Below are 22,064 nucleotides of genomic sequence, written 5' to 3'. Positions count from 1 at the left end.
AAACTGGATATAAGATTGGACTAAGCCAGAAATATTACAGCTTGATGAAAAAAAGAAACAGGTTACATCTTTGGGTGAATACTACTCCTATTTTCAGCTCAAAAGTGAAACTCAAGTATACCATAGTTCAAGGCAATAACTGAATGAGAAATAAGAAATATATTTCACATTTACGCATATGAATCTGCTGTATGAAACAAAAATAAGCATGTAAAGCAACAAATTTGGAAATCCTTTAGACTATTAGTTTTAGTCCACGATAGAAACTTACAGTACAATATCATTTAGAAATTGTGCGAGTTTGGGAGATGTACAACATTCCGCAAACTAGCTATTTTGGTCTCTCCCACTTCACTGCATTCTTTTCTCACTTATGTTATATTTCCTTTTGCAAGACTAATTAAGTAATAAAAGAGATCACATTTCAGCAACCAAATTTTCCTTTTGAGCTCGAGATTCAGAAAGGCTTCCATTAGTCCACTTCTTCAGCATCTCTAATGCAGCCTTGGGCTGGTCCATTGGAACCATGTGACCCGCATCATGGACCTGTTTTGGTCACAGAAGATTTTGAACTGAATAAACATTTTCACTGATCACGTGCAGAGTCAAAAAGGAATTTGATAAATAAATGGTGTATTTAACTTGTTAAGTTTGGTGTTAGCACTGCACAAGCACGAATTTAAATTTGAACATAGCAGTTCGATTAACCCGCACAAAATGGTTATTCATTAGAGTCAATCAATCGCCCTTAATTTCAACATGTCCGAATAATTAACATTGAAAGCACTAGTTAACTTTTCAACCTTTATCACCTTTAATTTGTGTATAAAGTTAAAATTGGGATAAATAGCACAGCTAGTATCGTATATCTTAAAAGTTTTGGGGTATCTCACACACAAGACAATGTTAAAGAAGGTAATCTATACTTTCCTGCTTATGTAGAGTATGGCCTATTCAAGATGGTATTGATAGTTTTTGTTTGATATATTATCTTTATCTTTTATCTTTAGTTAGTTTGTTATTATTTTTTATTTATATTTTGAGTTTAACTCATATTTTTTCTATTATAAATAAATGACCTTATGTGTATATTTAACACAAAGAGATTAGTCTATACATAGTTTTCACTATATTCAACATGGTATCTAAAGCTTAAAGTTCTTTTGAAGAAACCATTTTTTTTGCCTTTGTCACTACAACAATGCCATCTCCCGCTATCGACAGCACCGTTGTCTACTATCGTCATCTACCGCCATTGTCTACCACTATCACTATTGGAGATCTAGTTTTGACCGATGATCACACAGTTTTTATCGTCTCAGTCAGGTGACCACCGGCGCCTTTTGAAGTTGTGGATCTGTTCCTTTTCCATCGTGCGTGTGGCATGTCTCGTCTCCTCTTAGGCAGCGATTTAGAGCATCGAAGTCACTCTTTTTCCTCTTTCAAGTTCATAATGCATGGTCACACGTTCCATCTCCTCTCAGGCAAAGCTATTAAGAGCATCAAGGTTGTTCTTTTTCCTTTTTCAGGTGCCTTGATTAGAAAATCTTGGACTTTTAAGGTTTCTCTCTCCTGTCCATCCATGGCTTCTTCCGCTGTCGTCTTTTCTGACTTCCCTTCAGTCACCATTGTATTTGACCTGTCTATATATGTTTTTTCTTCCATGGTAAAGATGGTTTTTGTTAGTTTATTTATAGTCGTGGTGATTCTTCAACAATGACATCTTTATCCACTAGATGTCAACAATACATTCCTCAATGGTGATTTCAAGAAGAGATTTACATGAAGCAACCTCTTAAATTTGTTGTTCAAGGGAGTCTTCTGTGTTGATATTTCGTTTTCTAAGTCATTTTTGCAAACCATTAACAATTTGGTGTCACTTGAGTACAGAAGCAGATATTTTCACTAAATCTTTATGCATTATATTAGTAACAAGCTTGATACATACGATTCATATGCACTAACTTAAGGAGATTGTTAGTTATATTATTTTTATCTTTTATTTTTAGCTAGTTTGTTATTATTTTTTATTTGTATTTTGGACTTAGTCTATATTTCTTCTATTATAAATGGAGGACCTTATATATATATATATATATATATATATATATATATATATATATATATATATATATATATATATATATATATATATTCAACACAAAGGAGATTAATTCATATATATTTTTCACCATATTCAAAAGTTTCATAGTGCAAGTGTTAATAAGTTTATGTGGGTAAGAAAGAAAAGAATACCTTAAGGAAACTCAGAGGTCCATAACTCTTCAATAATCCGGCTTCTGACCCATCAACAACGAAAGGAACTTCAAGTGAGCTTGTAAATTCATTCTTACCAGACCATTCCAGGGCGTGAACCCATCTTGAATTACCTACTCATTGCCAAGAAAGGGACCATTAATTCATTCATTGCAAGGTATAATAAATATGAATATTTAATTTCTCAATAGATCTTAAAATTCATTACAAGGTGTCCATCACTCAATTCGAAGTCCATCTTTTCTTCATCTTGACAAGAGTAAATACGTACCAAGCCAGTTGCAGATTAGATCATATTCCCCGGCATAAATAAGTAAATTGACTCCATCCTCAAGAAGGGCAGGAATACCAACTTCAAGATTCCTCATCCAGTCCACCAACATGGCCATATAAACTTCAGTGCTACACGAAACAAAATGAATTTTCCCAACCCCCAGTGAGTCCCGAACAGATTTTTGGTTCAGGAACTTCTCCATGTTTGAAAAATCATAGCAAAGGCTCCCCTCACACTTTTTTCTGATGTCATAGTACTGCAGCGTAAGTATATTTAGTTGCCGGTAACAGTAATGAATATACTGACACATTGCTTCAAGATCCAAATGACCATAAATATAAGGATGAGTTTCTTCCTGATATGTTAGTAGCATAAATGACTTTTTTTTAACATATTTAATGAAATTCCACAACTAAGAAACAACTAAGGTGTTTAGACAAAAGATCTTTTGCTTTGAAAATGGTTAATTATCTGCTTGCCTACTTGTAGAGAGGGGAATAAATCAATTTAACTAAACGTGACAAAGTCAGCTATCAACCACACCAGAAAAGTTTCTTTACTCACATTTGTGTCTCCGGCATGCAACATGATGTCACTGAATATGAGATTGCAAGCTACGTATGCAGCCACGCAGGAAGTTTTTCCGTTAGTGCCTGAAAGGATAAAACAAATATTATAGAGTTAACAGGCAAACCAGAAGGCTCCAAAGAAGTGAAAGCACTGTTTTTCAGTGAAAATCAGGCAGTGATCTTGACTTTTACTTCCTGTGAGAATGATTACTTGATCAGAACAATAGCTACCTTACATGATCGCTAGAAATAACCAAACTTGTAATCTTACTATACACTTCCATACCTAGAGTTGTCCGTGGATTTCATAAGACTTCAAAATAATTCAGAAATAGCAAATTGTTAGTAAAGTTTACGATAATTATATATTAAAAAATAATAGTTTGTGTACAAGGAATATGAGTTTTGATGCATAATATAGAAAAATGGGACTTCTAACTGATAGACCGCCCAATTTATATTTTGAAATATTAGATATTTTTAAAAAAAATACTGTTTCTACTTTCTACCAATAATTATCGTAACTGCCCCCAACTCTCAGCTACTATCATTACCCCCGCTGAAAATCAGCCGTAATAAGGTTATTCTATTCCATTCAATAGAAATGTTGTAAACTCCTCTCTTCCACGTCTTGTGGTCTTAATCGAGAAATTATGCTTCCCCACCAAAATCACTATAATTTACGCACTTTTAAAAGTTTAGATTGTCTACTAAACGTTATCATTGGATATAAATCCAGGTCATGCAGATGTCATGAGCAAAAGGTCAACTCAGGTTGAATGTTAAATGGAACTTTTATAAAAAAAAAAGTGATATGTTGTCCATTATTTCAAATACGGTTTAATACTGGAAATGATTTGTAGGAGCATAAAAAACCAATCCAACAAATTCAAGCATTCGGTAGCTGGACTCTTCAACCCATCATAGCCCTCATTACACACATTCCAACGTGACAAGAAATGTAACATCTGTAAAAAGGTAAAAAGCCAAAATGTATATTACCACATAGTTTTATGGCCAATTCACAGGCTGGAACCAGTACTTTGTTAAGGCGGTTTCGTGTAGCCTTCTTAATGATTCCCATTTCGAATGCATAATCTGGGTAGGCTTTATACTGAATTGCAGGGTTAGTAAGTCCATCACCAATGGCAAATCCCTGTTCAAACAATAATAGTAAGATAAGAAATTATTCATTCCTTCAATGAAATTCTGTCAGAGAAAGTTAGATTGGTTTATCACGTGATGTTACAAACCTTCAGGTTTATATGAATCCCTTCTTTAGCTTTGTTGCCCCGATGGACCCGTGTTGCAAAAGCAGGAATGTAGTGTCCAGCATATGATTCACCTGTAATAAAGAAGTCATTTTTTGCATATTGAGGATGCTCTGCAAAGAAGGCCTGAGGGAAAAAGAAATTAACTGTTAATACAGTTTTTTAATCTAACATCAGTTTTACTATGTCTGTACATATATATCACTCTTACTTCCCTGCACTGTGATACACACACATGTGTGCAGATATAAACCTGCTCTAAATTTTAGGCATGACATCCAAAATTCTTTCATTATTTCGGTAATCTGTTAAATTTTCTCTCCAACTAAATTTGTTTCACGTGTTAGCCATGATGTGTAAAATCAAATTTTAGCATTTTGAAAGCCCTCATACGGATTAGATGGCTTAGAATTCTTCAGAAGGTTTGAGGCTTGAGTATCAATGAAACAAGAGTGTGGATTAGCTGCATGGTCAAATTGACTATTTTTAATACAGTATGGACAATCCTTATTCTGACAGCCAAAATCCTATTTCTCAAGGGCTGCAACGCTAAAAGGGTCAGTATAGAGGCTCCCACTTAAATGATCATGAAGAGACTTCATTAAGCACGGTACACAGATTGAGACAAGATGCTAAATATGGTAGTGATGATGACAAAACCAAAGATGGGGCATAGTTGATGGGAACATCTAATCTAAATCTATTACGGATGCTTGATAACTTCTCACTTTCTTTCGCCTGTGCCTTGATTGTTTTACTTCACATGACTTTTTGGCATATGCATAATTCAAAACACAAGTGACATAATACATTCATTCAATATCATAGAGGAATAAGGCTAAAGAAATCTAAGGCAAGAACAATCCCCTGCTTACATGATACTCTGGTGATAGGAAATAATTTTAACCGTACAATTGATCAGATTAACCCTGCTAACATCTAATGCTTTAACTAGATAATCTCTTCTCAAACACATCTTGATGTACATTTACTTAACCTTTTGTGACAGAGAAATCTTATAGGCTTTATTGCACGCTCATCAATTTAAGTTATATGATTTTGTTTATAAAATGTCATACTCAAGTTTTTCACACAAGAGGCGGCTCATTTTAACTTTTATTGTCACGAGGTGATATTTTATAGTGGTGCTTGGCAAATGCTCCACACCAAAGATATTGTGAACTGTGAGTAATGACTTCAAAATAGAAAACATATCACAAACAATGAAATTGAAGAACAAGATAGGAAACTTGTCAGAAAATACAAAGGACAAATGTAGTAAGTCAGGAAATTGGTAGAGGCCATCATGACCAACAAGGCTTCCAAAACGCACTTTCTCTAACAGCAACTTCAAAAGAAATCCTTGTAGCACTAATGTAAGAAAGAAATCTTGATATAAAGACATTTAGGATTACAACTTCCATAATGATATTTTGGCCATTGATAGTGGGTTGACATTGAGGCACCAGTGGCAAATCATTTCCAACAGATTTTTTTTCTACACTAATATAGGCTCTAACGTACATAATATCACTAATGTTATTCCTGAGTTATTGACAAAAATGGATAATCATTTTCTTACAGAGCAGCCTACTTTGATTTAAGTTACACAAGCTGTTTTCAACATTTCCTCTTACAGTGCTCTTGGTTCAAATGGTTTTTCTGGTGTTTTTTTATCAAACTTGTGGGATATCATTCTTCTTGATCAATTCAATTCAGTTTTGCAGATTTTTGGAGATTAATGGATGCTTCCTAGTTACCACTATAATCACATTATTTTAATTCCAAAGACTATTTCTAAGATTTTAACGGACAGATTAGCTTTGGTTGTAGGCAAACTTGTCTCTCCTTTCATTCCTGGTAAGAGCATCATTGACTGCATTGGCACAACCTCAGAAGCTATAAACCTTTCAGACAAGAAGTGGCCTTCTGCAAACATAGCAATCAAAATTGATATCGGAAAAGCTTTTCACACCCCCATTGATTGGAATTTCCTCATTTCTGTTTTGAAAGCAAATGTTTCAATGATATCTTTTGATATTGGATTCTTCTAATTCTAAAATCAGATAAACTTTCAGGGTTGATAAATGGCAGGCCAAGTGGGTACTTCCCATGCTCTACAAGTGTGGGACTAGGAAATTCGGATGGAAGCCAGGAGTTTATTAACGAGAATCGGAGGAGGAGAAGGGAGAGCTCGGAGGAGAAACTAGATGAAGACCGAGGAGACGCCAAACCTAATTGGGTAGAAGGGGTAGAACTACCCACTTTCGAAGGGTTTGATCGTTGGGGTGGATCTCTAAGACAGAGAAATTCTTCGAGTTGCAAGGTGTGGTAGAGGAGGAAAAGGTGCACCTAGCCGACATCAGTATGGAGGGTAGCGTTGGCTACTGGTTCAGAGCCTGGAAGGAGAAAGCCAAGAATCGTTCTTGGGAAGGTCTAAAGGGAGCAGTAGTGGTGCGATTTGGAGAACAGAACAAGGGTACAATCTTCAAAAGGTTGGCGGCCAGTAAGCAATCGAGGACCGCAGAAGAATACGACCAAGATCCGAACGTGAGAGGACGATCGAAACCGAACGGGAGAGGACTGTCAGGTCCGAACGTGCGAGGACTGTCAGATCCAAACGAGAGAGAATTGTCGGACCCGAACGGAAGAAGACTATAGGACCCGAACGAGAGAGGACAGCCGGATCCAAATGTGAAAGGACTGTTGGAACCAAACAGGAGAGGACGAACCCGAACGGGAGAGGACAGACGGACCCGAACGGAAGAGGACGGTTGGAGCCAAACGGGCGAGGAGGGCTGGATCATGAGGAGAGAAGCATGATGGAAGGAAGAATGAAGGCTTTAGAGGGAAGGGTGGATGGAAGAATCAATGCCCCAGAGAGAAGGATGGATTCTGTGAAGAGGTGGGCCAGCAAACAGAAAAGGGGGCTTGCAGTTCTTGATACACCTGCAGAGGGGAGAGAGCTGTTTGAAGTATGGAAAGACCTCAAAGACCATTTTCTCAGGGCCTACAATTCTGGAAAAAAGGTGTCCAGAATGTTGGAAGCTAATAGGATCCAGGAAGAAGAGGAGTCATTGGAGGAGGAATTGCCATCACCCAAGCCTCTAGACCTGAATTGGAGGGCTATAGCCAGTGGGTTCCCTTCATATGATAACACGAGGATGAAGAGGAGCCATGACATCAATCTTCCCGTTTCCAACCTTGAGGACAAGGTTGTTCTACAGCGGGGTGTAATGATAGGATATAAGGTAATAGATAATGTTAGGGGTTGGAAGGTATAAGAGAGAAGAAGAAAGTATATGAGAGAAGAAGAAGGACACTGAACGGTGGAAGGTGGGGAGAGATCGAGCCGAACGGTGGAAGACGGTGAGGGCGAAGAAGAAGGGCACCGAATGGTAGAAAGCGGGGAGATGTCAAGCCCAATGATGGAAGGCGGTGAGGAATCGAGCCGAACGGCTGAAGGTGGTGAGGGTTCGATGCCGAACACTGAAAAGAGATGAAGAAATGGAGTCGATCGATTGAAGAGTTACTTTCCTAATTGTTGTAGCAGTTAGGATGGGTGGGAAATAATTATAGTAAATAGAGCTATATCATAGGGAAATATTCGGTATAAGATAATTATAGTAAATAGAGCTATATTCTACGGAAATATTCAATATAAAATAAGTATAGTAAATAGAGCTATATTACAGGGAAATATTCAATATAAGATATTTATAGTAAATAGAGCCATATTCTAGGAAAATATTTAATATAAATAGAGCTAGATTATATTGTGAGGTGTACGTTTTTTATTATTGAGTTTGTTGGCAGGCAGCTACAGTCCTATAGGTTATGCTCCCAATTATCTTTGTTTACTTTTGTTTATTCAGATAATTTTATTACCATTAATAAGAAAAATTCATTCTTTTATTATCTTTTCTGCCTACGGTGATCATGATTAATTAGGTTTCAAACTCAAGAACATAACAACATCACTACTAATAAGACGGTTGTTGAAGCCAGGGAAAAGTTATGTTTGGGTTATCAAGAGGGTGGTGTTTGATTGTGATCAACAACAGAAATAACGAAGATTACATGGTTAATCTTTGCTGTGAATACATCAAGAAAGACATGGATTGGTCCAAATTCTTGCAGCTAGAGTTCTTTGGAAGAATGATTCTATGGTAACTTTTTGTTATTTCTTCTGTATGGGAAAATATAAAGAAAAATTATTCTCAACTAAAGGAAAACAATGTTAGGCAACTTGGTAATGACAGATTGATTAATTTTTGGTCTGACCCATGGTTCACAGATTCTCTTGCGAGTATGATGAGTATTGACAGAAGTATACATAATATGCTGATGACAATTAGTTATATCAGGTGTATATTTTAAAATAAGAGAAGGAAGTGTAATTTTAGTATCTCTTAATGAAATGAATTATAATTTACTCAAATAAAACGTAATAAGTGAACCTTATACGAAAATTACATAACTAATATTCCTATTCCGCAGCAAACACATGTACCTGAATAAAGTCATACAGGTCATTGCTGACACCATCTTCATCATGACGAATGTCGCGCAAATCAGTACTATAGCTAAAGCCAGTTCCAGTTGGTTGGTCAACATACAAAAGGTTTGATGCCTACAAGATTACCAATAAACTTAATGTCAGAAAAAACTGTTTCTAATATTGTTCATAGAGGAGCAATTGCTCTTATATCAATAAAAAGGCATAATAGCTGAAAATCTCAATATATGATGGATATAACGCATCCCTACAATTCAGGATCAATAATCATGTACAATAAATAAAAAATATACAGTCATCCCTTAAAAAAAGAATGCAATTAAATCTCTTAATTATGTAATTAAAATTGTACAGGGAAATATTATCTGCAGCATAAATAATGGGATTCTGACACTTTACTTCCCATAAAAAAATTTTACATGAAACGTAGCCTGCAGAAGCAGTATAAGGTTATGACAACTGGGTATCATGTTTGCTTTTAGCCTCATCAAGACATTATCACTGAAGACAACTCTATACGTGAAAACATATTGAAAAACCATATTTTCTTACAGGTATAAATTTAAAAAACAAGCAAATTAAATTGGTTTGGTTCAGTATGACAGTTGAATCCTGTCTCATGCCTGTTTTACAAGATGTGAAGCATCTTAAGAGATCATAATGTACAAAAATAAAACCTTAACAATTAGTCAATAGTCACTTCAAAGAAAGAGCTCCAATTATGACCATTAAAAAGACATCAAATAACAGCATACCAATGAGTGATTTCAATAACGAACTTGATGTTATTTGATCAAGTGATCTCATTGTCTGTAAATGACAAATCTATTATAATAACAATTCACTAGTTTAATAAAACATAGTAGATCAGTTCAAATTGTTTTTAAAAATTATATCCCGGCTGTTATCTAGGCTCTAAATCATGATTGTCTAATGAAGAAAACAGAAGATCGTTTAGAAGAAAACGTCTAGAAGTGTTTAGCTAGACCATCTATTGTTTACCACCCATATTAGATGATGTTTTGTCTTAATAGTTTTATGATATCCTTAAGTTCTATATACAGAGACTTGTTACTCTTTGGAGTACATGGTGTTCATACGTACTATGTGTATAGAACCTTTTGTTATGATACAATTGGTTCCTTTCACTCTTGTTCTTGTGTGTTCTTGTTATTATCAAGTGAACCTAACAATTGGTGCATCTATGAGGAACAAGAGGAAGTAAGTTAAGAACAGCAAGGTTTGAAGACATGGCCACCAAGTGTGACATTGAGAAGTTTTTTTTGTGAGAATGACTTCAACTTATGGAGGAAAAAGATGGAAGCTATCTTGGTAAAGCAAGGATGCATTGATGCGATAAAGGAGATGTACATCAAGTTCTCACCCTATAAGCAATGGACAATCATCACCAAGGAAGAAAGACTAGACAAAAGAGGAGTTTGACTACATGCAGTTGAACAATAAAGCCAAATACACACTTATTTGTGCGTTATCAAAAAATGAATATAAGAAAGTTTACAAGTTGAAAACAGTGAAGGAGATTTGGGACTATCTAAAGATAAACTACATTAGAAACTAGGATGGTGAACTAAGGAAAGTAGTCACCCTCACGTGTCAGTATGAGTATTCACCATGAAGGATGGTGAGTGTCAACATGTTTGGAACATTGCAAGTTCTTGTGAACAAATTTGAAGCTTTAGAACAAAGCTTCTTCAAGGCATAAATCAAGCTGAAGTTGCTATACAACATGCCTAAGGTGTGCGAACCCAAAACCACGGTCATATAGGTGGTCGTGGCTTGAAGAAGCCCACATGGGATGAGCTCTTAGGAACCTTAAAAGTATATGAAGTGCATCTCCAAGATCATAATCAAAAGGAGGCCACAATAGCATGACAAAGACCTCCAAGCAAGACCTGCTTCAAAGCAAACTCATAACAAATGCAAGGAAACTATGGTTTGAAATTTCTCGAGGAGGAGAGTGATACTTCTGTGGTGAGTCAGAAAACTCAAATAGTGAGGATATATCATGGATGTGAAGCAAGTTTAGGCAGTGCTCAAACAAACAGGCCAAGGCAACAAGAGATTTATAAAAATAGAAGAAGGATGAAGATGATCAAGAGGTCATATGCTATGAATGCAGATAGCCATGGCACATTAAGACAGAGTGCCCCAAGCTCAAGAAATAAACCAAGATTCAAGAAAGTTGGAGATCCCACATCAACTAAAGATAAGTTCAGTTTATAGTATACAAATAAGAACAATCCTCACCTTACAAGTGAATTTTGTAGGGATGAGTTAAGTTTAAACTCATTTCTTAATATGGTATGAGTCTATCATAGCAAAATTAATTAGGTCGATCATGTCATCCACTATCCACTATCAGGTTGTTGTTTGACCACCCACAAATATCCAATTCCATGCACAAGATGTCCATGCCTCAACATGAGATTCCACATTATCTATTTATCTAGAGTGTTGTATTTTTTATGTATTTTCTGTACTTTATTTTATTTATGTTTCAGGTGTCTTTATTTATTTTTATTTTTCTAGACTATTAATAATTATAGGCAGTTACACAAGTCTGAAGTGCTCCAAAATCTCTCTCAACTGTTACGTAACTTCCTCTTCCCTTTTATATGTTCTGCTGTAGAACAAATTAGTGATGTACTTTTTCAGAGTAAAAATTATAATCTTGCACTTTTGAGCCATACAACTGGTTTCTCTCTTCTTTTATGATTCAGTTTTATCGTCATCATCAAACTTTATTACACATTAACTAGAAATAAGGTTAATTTATAGTATATAAATGAGTACAATCCTTATTTTATAACCTAGTTTTGTCAGAATGAGAAGACTCAAACTCAAGATCAAATCTTTATTGTCTGATGAAGAAGATGTCACGTCTAGAATAGAATCTCACACAAGATGCTGAGAAAGTTAAAAGTTGAGAAAGAAAAATATCATGTTGTAAGCATGATATTTCAAAATTTACTAAGCTCCAAAGATCAAAACCTATTGCTTTCAAACTTCAAGCATGTCACAAATAAATCTGGTCTAAGCTATGACCGTAAAAGTAAGAAACAATTAAGAAAATTATTAAAGGTTGCTTGCCATCATTGTAGTAAATTTGGACACGCCATTGTCGTATGTAAACATAATAGCCATTCAATCAAAACTGTTAGATGTTAAGATGTTTGTTTATGTTAATTGAGCTCAACCCATTTTGTATTAAGGGCCTTGGTCCATATCTTACATTATAAATAAACTACACTATGTATATGCAAAATACACAAGGGAGATTTCTCCCAATCTTCTCCATTATTCACATGGTATCAGAGCCATGGTTAGAGTCTATTCTAGCGATATTTGTTTTTTTTGGGCATATTGTTCCACCCGCTATCGGGCTGCTATCGGACCACCCATTAAAAATGTCTAATCCCACGCTCGAGATGTATATACCTCGGCGTGAAGGGGAGGAGGGGGAGGTGTTGGAAGTTCCACATCGACTAGAGATAAGACCAATTCATAGTTTATAAGTGGGTGCAAACCTCACCCTACAAACCGGTTTTGTGGGGTTGAGTTAGGCTTAAAGTCCACTTCTAACATGGTATCAGAGCACAATCTGGTACATTTTGGGTATTGAAGTAGCACAATCCAACATTGGTATTGTCATATCTCAGAGGAAGTATGCGTTAGACATCTTGGAGGAAACAGGGTTAATGAACTCTAAATCTGTTGAGACACCTATGGATCCTAACATCAAACTCCTACCAAATCAGATCCTGAACGGTACAGAAGATTAGTTGGTAAATTACACTATCTTATTATTACGCGTCCTGACATTTCCTTCACAGTTAGCATGGTGTAAATTACACTATCTTACTATTACGCGTCCTGACATTTCCTTCACAGTTAGCATGGTGAGTCAATTCCTAAACTTTCCATGTGAAGACCATTGGGATGCAGTTGTTCGATTACTGAAGTATATTAAAGGATCACCTGGAAAAGGTGTGCTATAAAGTCTTAACAACGATTGTGGCAAGGTCCAGCGCAGAAGCAGAATATAGAGCTATGGCATCAGCTACTTGCGAGTCTGTGTGGCTTAAACAATTACTTAGTGAATTGAAATTTGGAGATGTCACTCACATGACACTTATATGTAATAATCAAGTTGTTCTCCATATTAGCTCTAACCCTGTCTTCCATGAGAGAACCAAGCACATTAAACTTGATTGTCATTTTATTCGAGAAAAAATCATATCCGAAGATATCAAGACTGAGTTCGTTAACTCAAGTAACTAGTTGGCAGACATATTCACTAAGTCCTTACGAAGACCTAGAATTGACTATCTTTGTAACAAGCTTGGAACATATGATTTATATGCTCCAGCTTGAGGGGGAGTGTTAGATGTTAAGATGTGTGTTTATGTTAATTGGGCTCAGCCGATTCTGTATTAAGGGCCTTGGCCCATATCTTACATTATAAATAAACTACCCTATGTGTATGCAAAATACACAATAGAGATTTCTCCCAATCTTCTCCATTATTCACAAAAACTAAAAAGAAAAGACCCAAAAGGGCTTGGATATCAAAATAACGTTATCAAAGAATCAAATGCTAATTAGGAATTAAGACAAATGGATTTAGTCAGCCTAGGCCCATCTAGGTAAAAGACTCATTAAAAAACTACAAATACACTACGTTGCCAAGTATTGACAAGGTTTTATGGAGCATTTACTGCCTCACCCAAATTCCTTGCTGACTAGAGGGTTGAAATGTATTTGTATGCACCTTCCCCTCTTTCAAACAAGAAGAACAAGAATAATATTCCAAGGTAATCAAGATTGGATCTCACAAAAGAATTCAGAAAGGTAAGATGTGTTTGGTTCGGTCTTGTGGGGTCTATTCCATCTCGGCAAGAACATTTACACGTATAAATAGTCACAAAATATATTAATTTAAACTTGAATCCTAAGTCAATTGAGATTCCTAAATTTGATTGTAAAAGTCATTCTATGAGATCTTAATTTACCTTTAGTGGGTCTCCTCCTGTCACGTAACTTTCAAGACCTTCTTGTCATTTTTACATTAATTGAAGAATCTTATAAGACTCATATTAATTAATGTGTTATTTGGTTTTAAATAGTTTTCAAGATAAAAAAATCTTTTTTTCATTCTTATAACTCAAGATTTTAAATTTTGTCATGTCAACATACTCCAATAAGAAGGTTTTGAACTTATAACCCGTGCAATGGAGCCTAAGGTGTGGGCAGCTGTCCCTCAAGAAGTAATATGAATTCATTCAAAATTAGATTTTAGATTGTTTCCATCACCTGCATACACACATGCACATATAACATTGATAAAGTGAATATCAAATACCTTGTCCCAACCATACTCGTTCCAAACAAGAGACAAGTCATCAGCAATTTTGAAAGGGCCATTTTCATAAAACAAAGCCAATTCACTGCTACACCCAGGTCCCCCTGTCAACCAAATAACGACAGGATCCTCCTTCCTGTTACGTGATTCAAAGAAGAAGTAGAACATCCTGCAGAACAAACCAAATGCAAGAAACAACTGACATAAATATACTGTTCATTGAAATCTATAATTGACTACACTATTACAGCTCATGAAACAACTCGACAACATAACACAATAAATTTTTAAATGTACAAGGTTCGAAGGCTAGTTGGAATTTACCAAACCCATGCAATTATAATTGTCCCAAAGTTCAAGACTATATTTTAATTTTGCAATTTAAAATACAATTTGACCCTAAAAGTAGCAACATGTGTTGCTTTGACCCAAGTAAGTGCACATCTATAGATAATGATCTTCAAAAGTGTCAACATGGTCCAAAGTTTACCCAAACAAGTTTTCAACTTACTAACAATTCCATACGTCAACAAAGTGACTTATATAGACAAAAACTCTCAAGGAGCAAACCAACACAAAGTTACCACTAGAGAGGACTAAATTGCATATTAGCTTACAATTTATAGTGAAAACAATGTACTCCATAGTAAGAAAACGATTTCACAAAAAAAGACAATTCACCTCTACATAATAAAATAGAGTGACAATCTGTAGTGTTTTACTCTCTTCATCTTTAAGGCACCTAAAAATAACTCTCACCTCATTATAAGTTACTTTCAAAAAAAATTTCATTGTTTTCTCAAATTAAACTATTCATAACGAGTGAAGCACATAACATGTCCCTAAAAATTGAAGACACTAGTCGATTGGTCTTTGAAATTTCTCTCTTTGCCTTTAAGTCCCTAAAATAATATTTCCTTTAGGGAAATTAGTCCTATTGTCAGTGAGTCTAATAACAAAAGTCCAAATTAGCAACCAAGTGTCATGCTGACACTTTTCTCACTCGCAGTTAGCATTCAAGTCCCTAAATAAAATGATAATTAATAAGCAATTTAGTCCATGATATTTTATGTCATTGATAAAATTCAGTTTGTTATACACATGGTCACCCATGTCCTTCTACAATAAAGTGAGAAACGGATAACGTTGATTTTTACATGTTTTGGTGTTTGTTTTGCTGAATAAAATCAACTCCTTGAAGCTTTTATCTTGTTTAATCCTTAAGTTTAGTATATTTTCTCAGTTTGTTGTGTTTTAGTTGTTTTGAGCTTATTTTACTTCTAATCTCTCTTTTAAGTGTGTTAAATAAGTGAGTAGGAAGAAGAATTTTTGGTGGAGGAAAATAAGCGAAAACTCAAGGAAGCATATTTTGATAAGAAAAAATGAATTTGGACAGTGAAAACGGGAGGTATCGCACTTTCAATGGAAACTAGCATTGGGTTGTAGAAACTGGCATTGGGCGCCACCCAATCCTACATAGGTTGATGTCAAGTGCTACAGGCTTCTGCAAAGCCACTATTGGGCAGTGAAAAATGGCGTTGGGCGCCACCTAGTGCTATAGAACTAACGTTGGTGGCAATGGTTTAATAGAGAACCCTTGTTCGTGTTTTATCTTATTGCATCCAGCGGTATTGAGACGAAACTCAGCAGTCACAACACTAACATGTCAAAAATTGAGTACTTAATCATGCTTCTCGCGATGGTTTTGATTCATTCCTCATTTTACACAAATAGAATCACCTAAGATGCTTTGGAGAGGCTTTAGGAGGTTGTTTGGGGTGTTGAGAAGCTCTCCCTCTCCCCCTTGGGTTTCCTCCTTCATCCATGATGGTTTTCCCCCTTTTGAGGTTGAAGAGGAAGATGGGTTTTGATTTGAAGATGGAGACACGAATGGGAGGCTCAATTGGATTGTAGAGCAGATGCCAATAACCTTGGGAGGGGGCTTACATCTTCTCTTTGATTTTCATTTCTTCCCATTTCTTTGTTTTGTAAACCTTAAGTTCTCCACCATGGAAAGACTTGAAAAGAGAATGAATTTTATTATTATCATTCATGTCTATTACATTCTCATTACACCTATTTGTAACAATCTAATCTTCCAAAAAAGGGAAATAAGAAAATAGTATACTGAAAAATAAACTAGAAGATTCTACAAATATTTTCTCCAATTAGAAAAATTCTACATATATTTTCTCTCTTCTCTCTTTTCTTATCATTCTATGATCCAATTTATTTTTCTACTCTATTAATAGAGTAATTCTTTCTAGTTGTGAATCCTTGGAGATACTCAAGAACTTCCTGTTGTATCTTGGAAAAATTGTGCATATACAGTAAATAAATCTTTAAGGATAGAGATCTACTTTCCTAAAAAACTATGTAATTATTGTTTTCCCTCAGTTTTTCCAACAGATTCAATGCAACAGAAATTGGCGTTTTTAGGGTTTAAATTATATATTATCTCTTTAAATATTTTCTTTTTTGTTTGTTTTCCTAAAATTTTATATAGTTTTGGGAAAAAAAATTTAAATAATGTCTTAAAGTTACGAGTTAATGAGCCTCGTAAGTTAGTTCTAGTTCTATGAGCCTCGTAAGTTAGTATGCATTAGTTGAAAGACTAAAATTCATTGATATCATCAATTATATTTCTCAGATTTTATGAAATTAAACAAATTATTCCTGTTTTCATTGTACTATTTTTACATCAGATAGTACAATATAATATTTTTCAAAAAAAAACTAAACGAATTACCGTAATATATAAGAAATATCATTTAATAGTTTTTAAACAATCAAGGAAGGAAGGATAGTTTATGAGCAAGAAGCATGGAGAATTTATGTAATAGGTTTACTCTTCAAGTTCTATTAAAATTAAACTATTTTTATTTACTAAAATTGACGAGTGCATAATTAAAAAAATTGTTGCTAAAATCTCTTAACAGTCAATTTCATCAGTTGAATCAAAATTAGAACCATGCTACTTTCATTTACAAGCATTTCCCAGTAACGGCACATATGGCAAAGTGTATGGCAAAGTGTATAACTTAAAACAAGCAGAAGACAAAACGAAATAAGGGTATAATTAAGTGTAAGACAAACTCAGAAACTAAATTAAACATAAAATAGAGTCCACGAGAGGCGCACCTAGCGGCATGTGAATGCTCAATGGGGTAATAACCAGCATGGTGACCCAAATCCTCAACCGAAGGCTCGGAATCCGAAGCAACCAGGTTCGGGAACCTGAGACGCTTCTCGACGATCTTGCGCGGTTGGAGCGAGGAATTAGCAACGGGAACGAAGTTGACGGCATCGTCGGGGAACAGATTGAGGTCACTGATGAGCCTCTTCGCCAGCAGCGCTGCCCCATCGGATGCAGAGGCATAAGTTGATGGAGAAAAGAAGAGAAGAAGAAGATGAGCGCAGAGGAAGATTACAGAAGACTGTCCCATTTTTCTGGAGCTACTAAACTGAGTGAACTCAGTGCTATATTTGAATGGTCGCCGATTGACTTTTGAAAATATTTTAAGGGAAAAAAATCTTAGGCTAAGTTTCTCGTAAAATATTTTAGAAAAATAATAAAACAAACTTATATAAATGTTATAAATAATCTATAAAACACCATTTTTTTCTATTTCAATAAAAATTGAAAATATTTCTCCTAACACCACGATTTGAAAATAAAATTTGTCCACGTAAAATAAATGGATTTTCTTGGGGATCGACCATCCAGATCTTGAGTTTGTGAGGGAAATGGACATCTAGAGATTTTTATCTGTCAATTTTTTTTTAATTTATAGGATCATTATTTTATCGATTATGAGTGTTTCTAGTTTATGCATGTTAAAAAAGTTGTTTTAAAATACAATTTTTCTTTACTTCTTTAAATGGGGAGTGTCTAAAATTTAGGTTTAAGTGATGCTTTTAAATTATTTCTTTGTAAAGAAAATAACTTCTATTTTGTTTATTTAAAACGAAAATAAGAGATGAGATTTATAAATTCCATGTAACTAAACATGACCTGAACTAAGGAAACCCACAAAAAAAATCATTTTTTAAAAAAGCTTTCAACAATTAGAAAAACAAAAACAAAAATTAAGAGAGTTAATGTAGTAATATCTGCATAAGCTTTCAACAATTAGAAAAACAAAAACAAAAATTAAGAAAATTAATGTAGTAAAGAAAGTTAATGCAGTAAATATTTGTCGGTATCAATTATTGACAGATATTTGGGCAACAGATTTTTTTGTTATCCTGTATATATTATATTTGAATACATGAGACAATGATAAACATGAAGCACGATACAGTGTATTATACATTGATCCCGTGTTTATTGACATAAGTATAAAGGCTAAGTAAGCCACACTAGTTTAGTTTACACACGATGTAGAAAACAGTTTGGAACAGATACATGTCTAGTTTGGCATTCTTTACTGCAGATTATTTGCTCCATGCAGCTGATATGTCCTGCTCGGAACAACTTGAAGAACACCTGGTTGCTCTGCACAATATCAAGTTTTAAAAAATTAAGCATGCTTCCACTACTATTCAAAGAGGGAACACATTTTCCACATTAGTCAATATAAGATTTGAAAATTTTTCTCTAGTTCAAAAAGGGGAAAATATGTTCTTCATCCATCTAAAATTTTTCAAATTCAGTTTTAATCTTCTAAAGAAAAATTTGCCTTAGTTCCTTCCATTGAATATGAAAATACTCTATTCTTTTTATCCTCAAATGTATACTTTATGGTGGTTTATAACCTGATTATGATTGCAATGCTGGAACTTTATGAGCATGGGAAAAAGCATTTTGTGGAAATAGACATGCATAGCACACACAAGAGCGTCATGAAACCTCAGGAACTTGATTATGACTAACAATGTGGTTCAAGAAGTTCTATCAGCTGAATGTTTGAAACACTTTTCACGAGATATCAGAGCATAAAAGAACATTAGTGTTTCCTCAAAAGATCCAAGGATAATGCCAACCAGGTTAAGAGGAGTAACATGTACTATAGGATTGCAAAGGTACCAGAAACTGCTCTTCTCATTACTAGTTTGCTTGACTAAGGTGTCTAGGAAAAATAAATAAAAAGATTGTAGTTTGAATCAGTTCCGAAAATTTCATAATAAAAACTGTGCATCGAGAGAATTCAGCTAAAAGCCAGATTCTGCATAAAAACTAAGAAAAAACCAAGTGATAGTTGTCTGAGCAATTCCACAAAATTAAGTCACACCAACAAAACTACTCCAAGTTCCGACTACCTCAAACCAACAGGTTATTATTATTATTATTATTATTATTATTATTATTATTATTATTATTATTATTATTTGAATAATCTATCTTTAAACATTAAATAAAATTCTGATAACAACGATCTCATTGGAAACTATAAAGATAAGCCAAAACGAAAGAACAAAGATATCAGACACTCATCCAAAACATTTAAATGCAAAAAACGTAAAATAGTCACAATACAACAGGGAATTTCAAGATAATAGTCATTAACCAGAAGGGTAAACAATAAAATAGAAAAAATGAAACATGTAACATCAAGCATTTTAAAAGAGCGAATAAATGATTATTTAAAAAACAGATTGAAAACAACCGAACTTACTTGAAATCTGTTCAACCTGCTCCGGAGTAAGCTTAGCAGAAAACCCACTAGCTGCAGATTTGTAACTGTACAACAAAGCTTCCTTGGCAGCCTCCTCGCTGCAATCGTTAACCAATCACATCATTACTTTAAGAAACACACACACACTGAATTACTCTGACGAAAATTTTAGCTGTACAAATGAGAATTCTTAAATGTGTCAAATTTTTCCTTTCCTCCTTAAAATCATAAATTTTAATCATTTAGTCCTTTTAGGAAATAGTAGGCAAACACTAATATAACTAGTTTCCTAAACGGTATAAATAGTTACCAAAGCTTGAATGTTTTCCAGACTTCAATTTCAGTCTTCTTTAAATATATATAAAAAATCTATAATTGAATGAAAATTTGAGTGCATTCTAATTAAAATTCTCTAAAAAGAAATCACTGCTGCTAAAAGAGCAGTGAAAGTGAATCACACTTATTTACAACACTGGTTGTATAGAATTAAAAACTTAAAACCCATATTCTAATATGGCATTGAAGCCTATCATATCAATTGTTGCTGGCTTATGGAGCCACCTGGACAACCCACAAGCATTCAGTCTTACAACCATCACATTTAACAATCTTACAACCTTGACATTGAAACTATCGAATCCTTAGCATGAAAGGTGTATTGAAGATTCCATGTGACTAATAACATAAGCAAATTAAATTACAGAAGTGATAGACAATTCTCACCTTACAAACAAACTGATTTCACAGTGTTGAGTTAGATCCTAAACTCTAAACCCTAATTCTAAGCGCAGTCTTTGAAAATCACACAAGTAGGCTAAGCACCAGAAATCATGTCACTTTGTTATGAATAATGGTTTTATATAAAACACTTTAGGTATAAAAATTTCTTCAAATTAGTCCCAATTTAGGACTAAATCGATATAATTCAATACTCTAGAGACCAATCATACAATCCCAACAGTTTGAAACCTACTTAAAAGAGACAAAATCGATGGTTTATTGTAAAATTAAGGCATTACGCAGTTCAATTTGTGATTTCTTCACAGAAGCATATATCGAATAGCGCGGTTTTGTATGAGAAGAGCGTACCTGCCAAGAACGGCGGAGAGGGTTCGGATGTGGTAAGCCTCAGGCTCCTCATCCTGTGGCCTCTCGGTGTAGATGATGTGAACCGCCGGTGCAGGGGAAGAACCGGTGGCGTGCTGGTCCAGCGGTGTGGCGGCGGAATCCGACATTGTTAAGCAAACTGAAGCGAACAAAACGAGGATTGCAAGTTCTGAGATTCTGAGGATAAAGGGCTTGTCCATTGTGTGGTTTTGGAATCGCGTTTTATAAGGGAGAATAGAACGATGGAAGCATACGACAACAGTTTTCAAAGTTGCTTATCGCTTAAGTACGAAGCGACAACGCGTTGTGTTGCTGTCACCGCATGCTTCTGCCATGTGGCAAACGTGATTTGTCAATGTTCTTTCCTGCACAGATTCTGTGGGAAACGGGATTAATAAATTAAATAAGATACTATTTACGAAAATGTTATAAATACAAATTGCATTAAAACTCTTTTTTTTTTTTAAAAAAAGTTGTATAAAAATTTATTCTCTTAATGTAAAAAATATCTGTTGTATTTGAATACAAATATTCGAACCAATGAGTTTTCGTCAAATACATGCAAAGATTCAATTAACGAGAACGTCCATAGTGTCATATGTTCTTCAAAAGAAAATTACCACAAACTACCACATTCAAATTAAAATATAAATTTTCAATTGAGCATTTCTGATAAAAATAAAATTTGGAAGTAGTGAAATTGAAGTTCCTAGAAAAATTTCCGAATTTGAAAGGAGAGCCCGAGATTATTTATCAAAATATTATACTTTTGAATATTAATTATTTCAAAATAATTAAAGTCGGAAAAAGAATTATATATGAATAAATATTAAAAAATTATTAAAAAAACACGTATGTTTAAGTGAACACATACTTTATAACATTAGATTCATTTCAAAATAGATAAAGCATGTCATTTCATGTTAACATTATCTCAATAAATTGTGAATTAAATAAAGATAATGAAATATGAATAAAAGTTAAAAGGAACAAATCTTATATTCACTATGTTAAAACAAAAACTCAATACCGTATTCTTTTTATTA

The 22,064-nt window shown here is 34.5% G+C and overlaps 2 protein-coding genes across 2 annotated transcripts; both read right to left on the bottom strand.

Annotated features, from left to right (window-relative positions):
• Positions 1-147: 147 nt before the first annotated feature.
• LOC108326491 (serine carboxypeptidase-like) lies at positions 148-17,797 on the bottom strand. Its single transcript, XM_052874712.1, has 9 exons — positions 17,435-17,797; positions 14,294-14,462; positions 8,905-9,024; positions 4,374-4,517; positions 4,123-4,276; positions 3,116-3,204; positions 2,549-2,807; positions 2,257-2,390; positions 148-546 (listed from the first exon to the last, which is right to left on the bottom strand). Exons 1-9 carry the CDS (start codon positions 17,737-17,739, stop codon positions 418-420), a joined length of 1,503 nt encoding a protein of 500 aa, XP_052730672.1. The 5' UTR covers positions 17,740-17,797; the 3' UTR covers positions 148-417.
• A 718-nt stretch (positions 17,798-18,515) lies between these two features.
• Positions 18,516-21,274, bottom strand: LOC108325029 (subtilisin-like protease SBT3.17). The gene is made up of 3 exons (XM_017558007.2): positions 21,001-21,274; positions 19,912-20,009; positions 18,516-18,791 (listed from the first exon to the last, which is right to left on the bottom strand). The coding sequence occupies exons 1-3, from the start codon at positions 21,216-21,218 to the stop codon at positions 18,721-18,723; spliced, it is 387 nt and encodes a 128-aa protein (XP_017413496.1). The 5' UTR covers positions 21,219-21,274; the 3' UTR covers positions 18,516-18,720.
• Positions 21,275-22,064: the final 790 nt, after the last annotated feature.

This window comes from Vigna angularis, chromosome 3 (genome assembly GCF_016808095.1).
Source record: "Vigna angularis cultivar LongXiaoDou No.4 chromosome 3, ASM1680809v1, whole genome shotgun sequence".
Lineage (NCBI taxonomy): Eukaryota > Viridiplantae > Streptophyta > Magnoliopsida > Fabales > Fabaceae > Vigna > Vigna angularis.
This window is presented reverse-complemented; position numbering and strand designations above follow the sequence as displayed.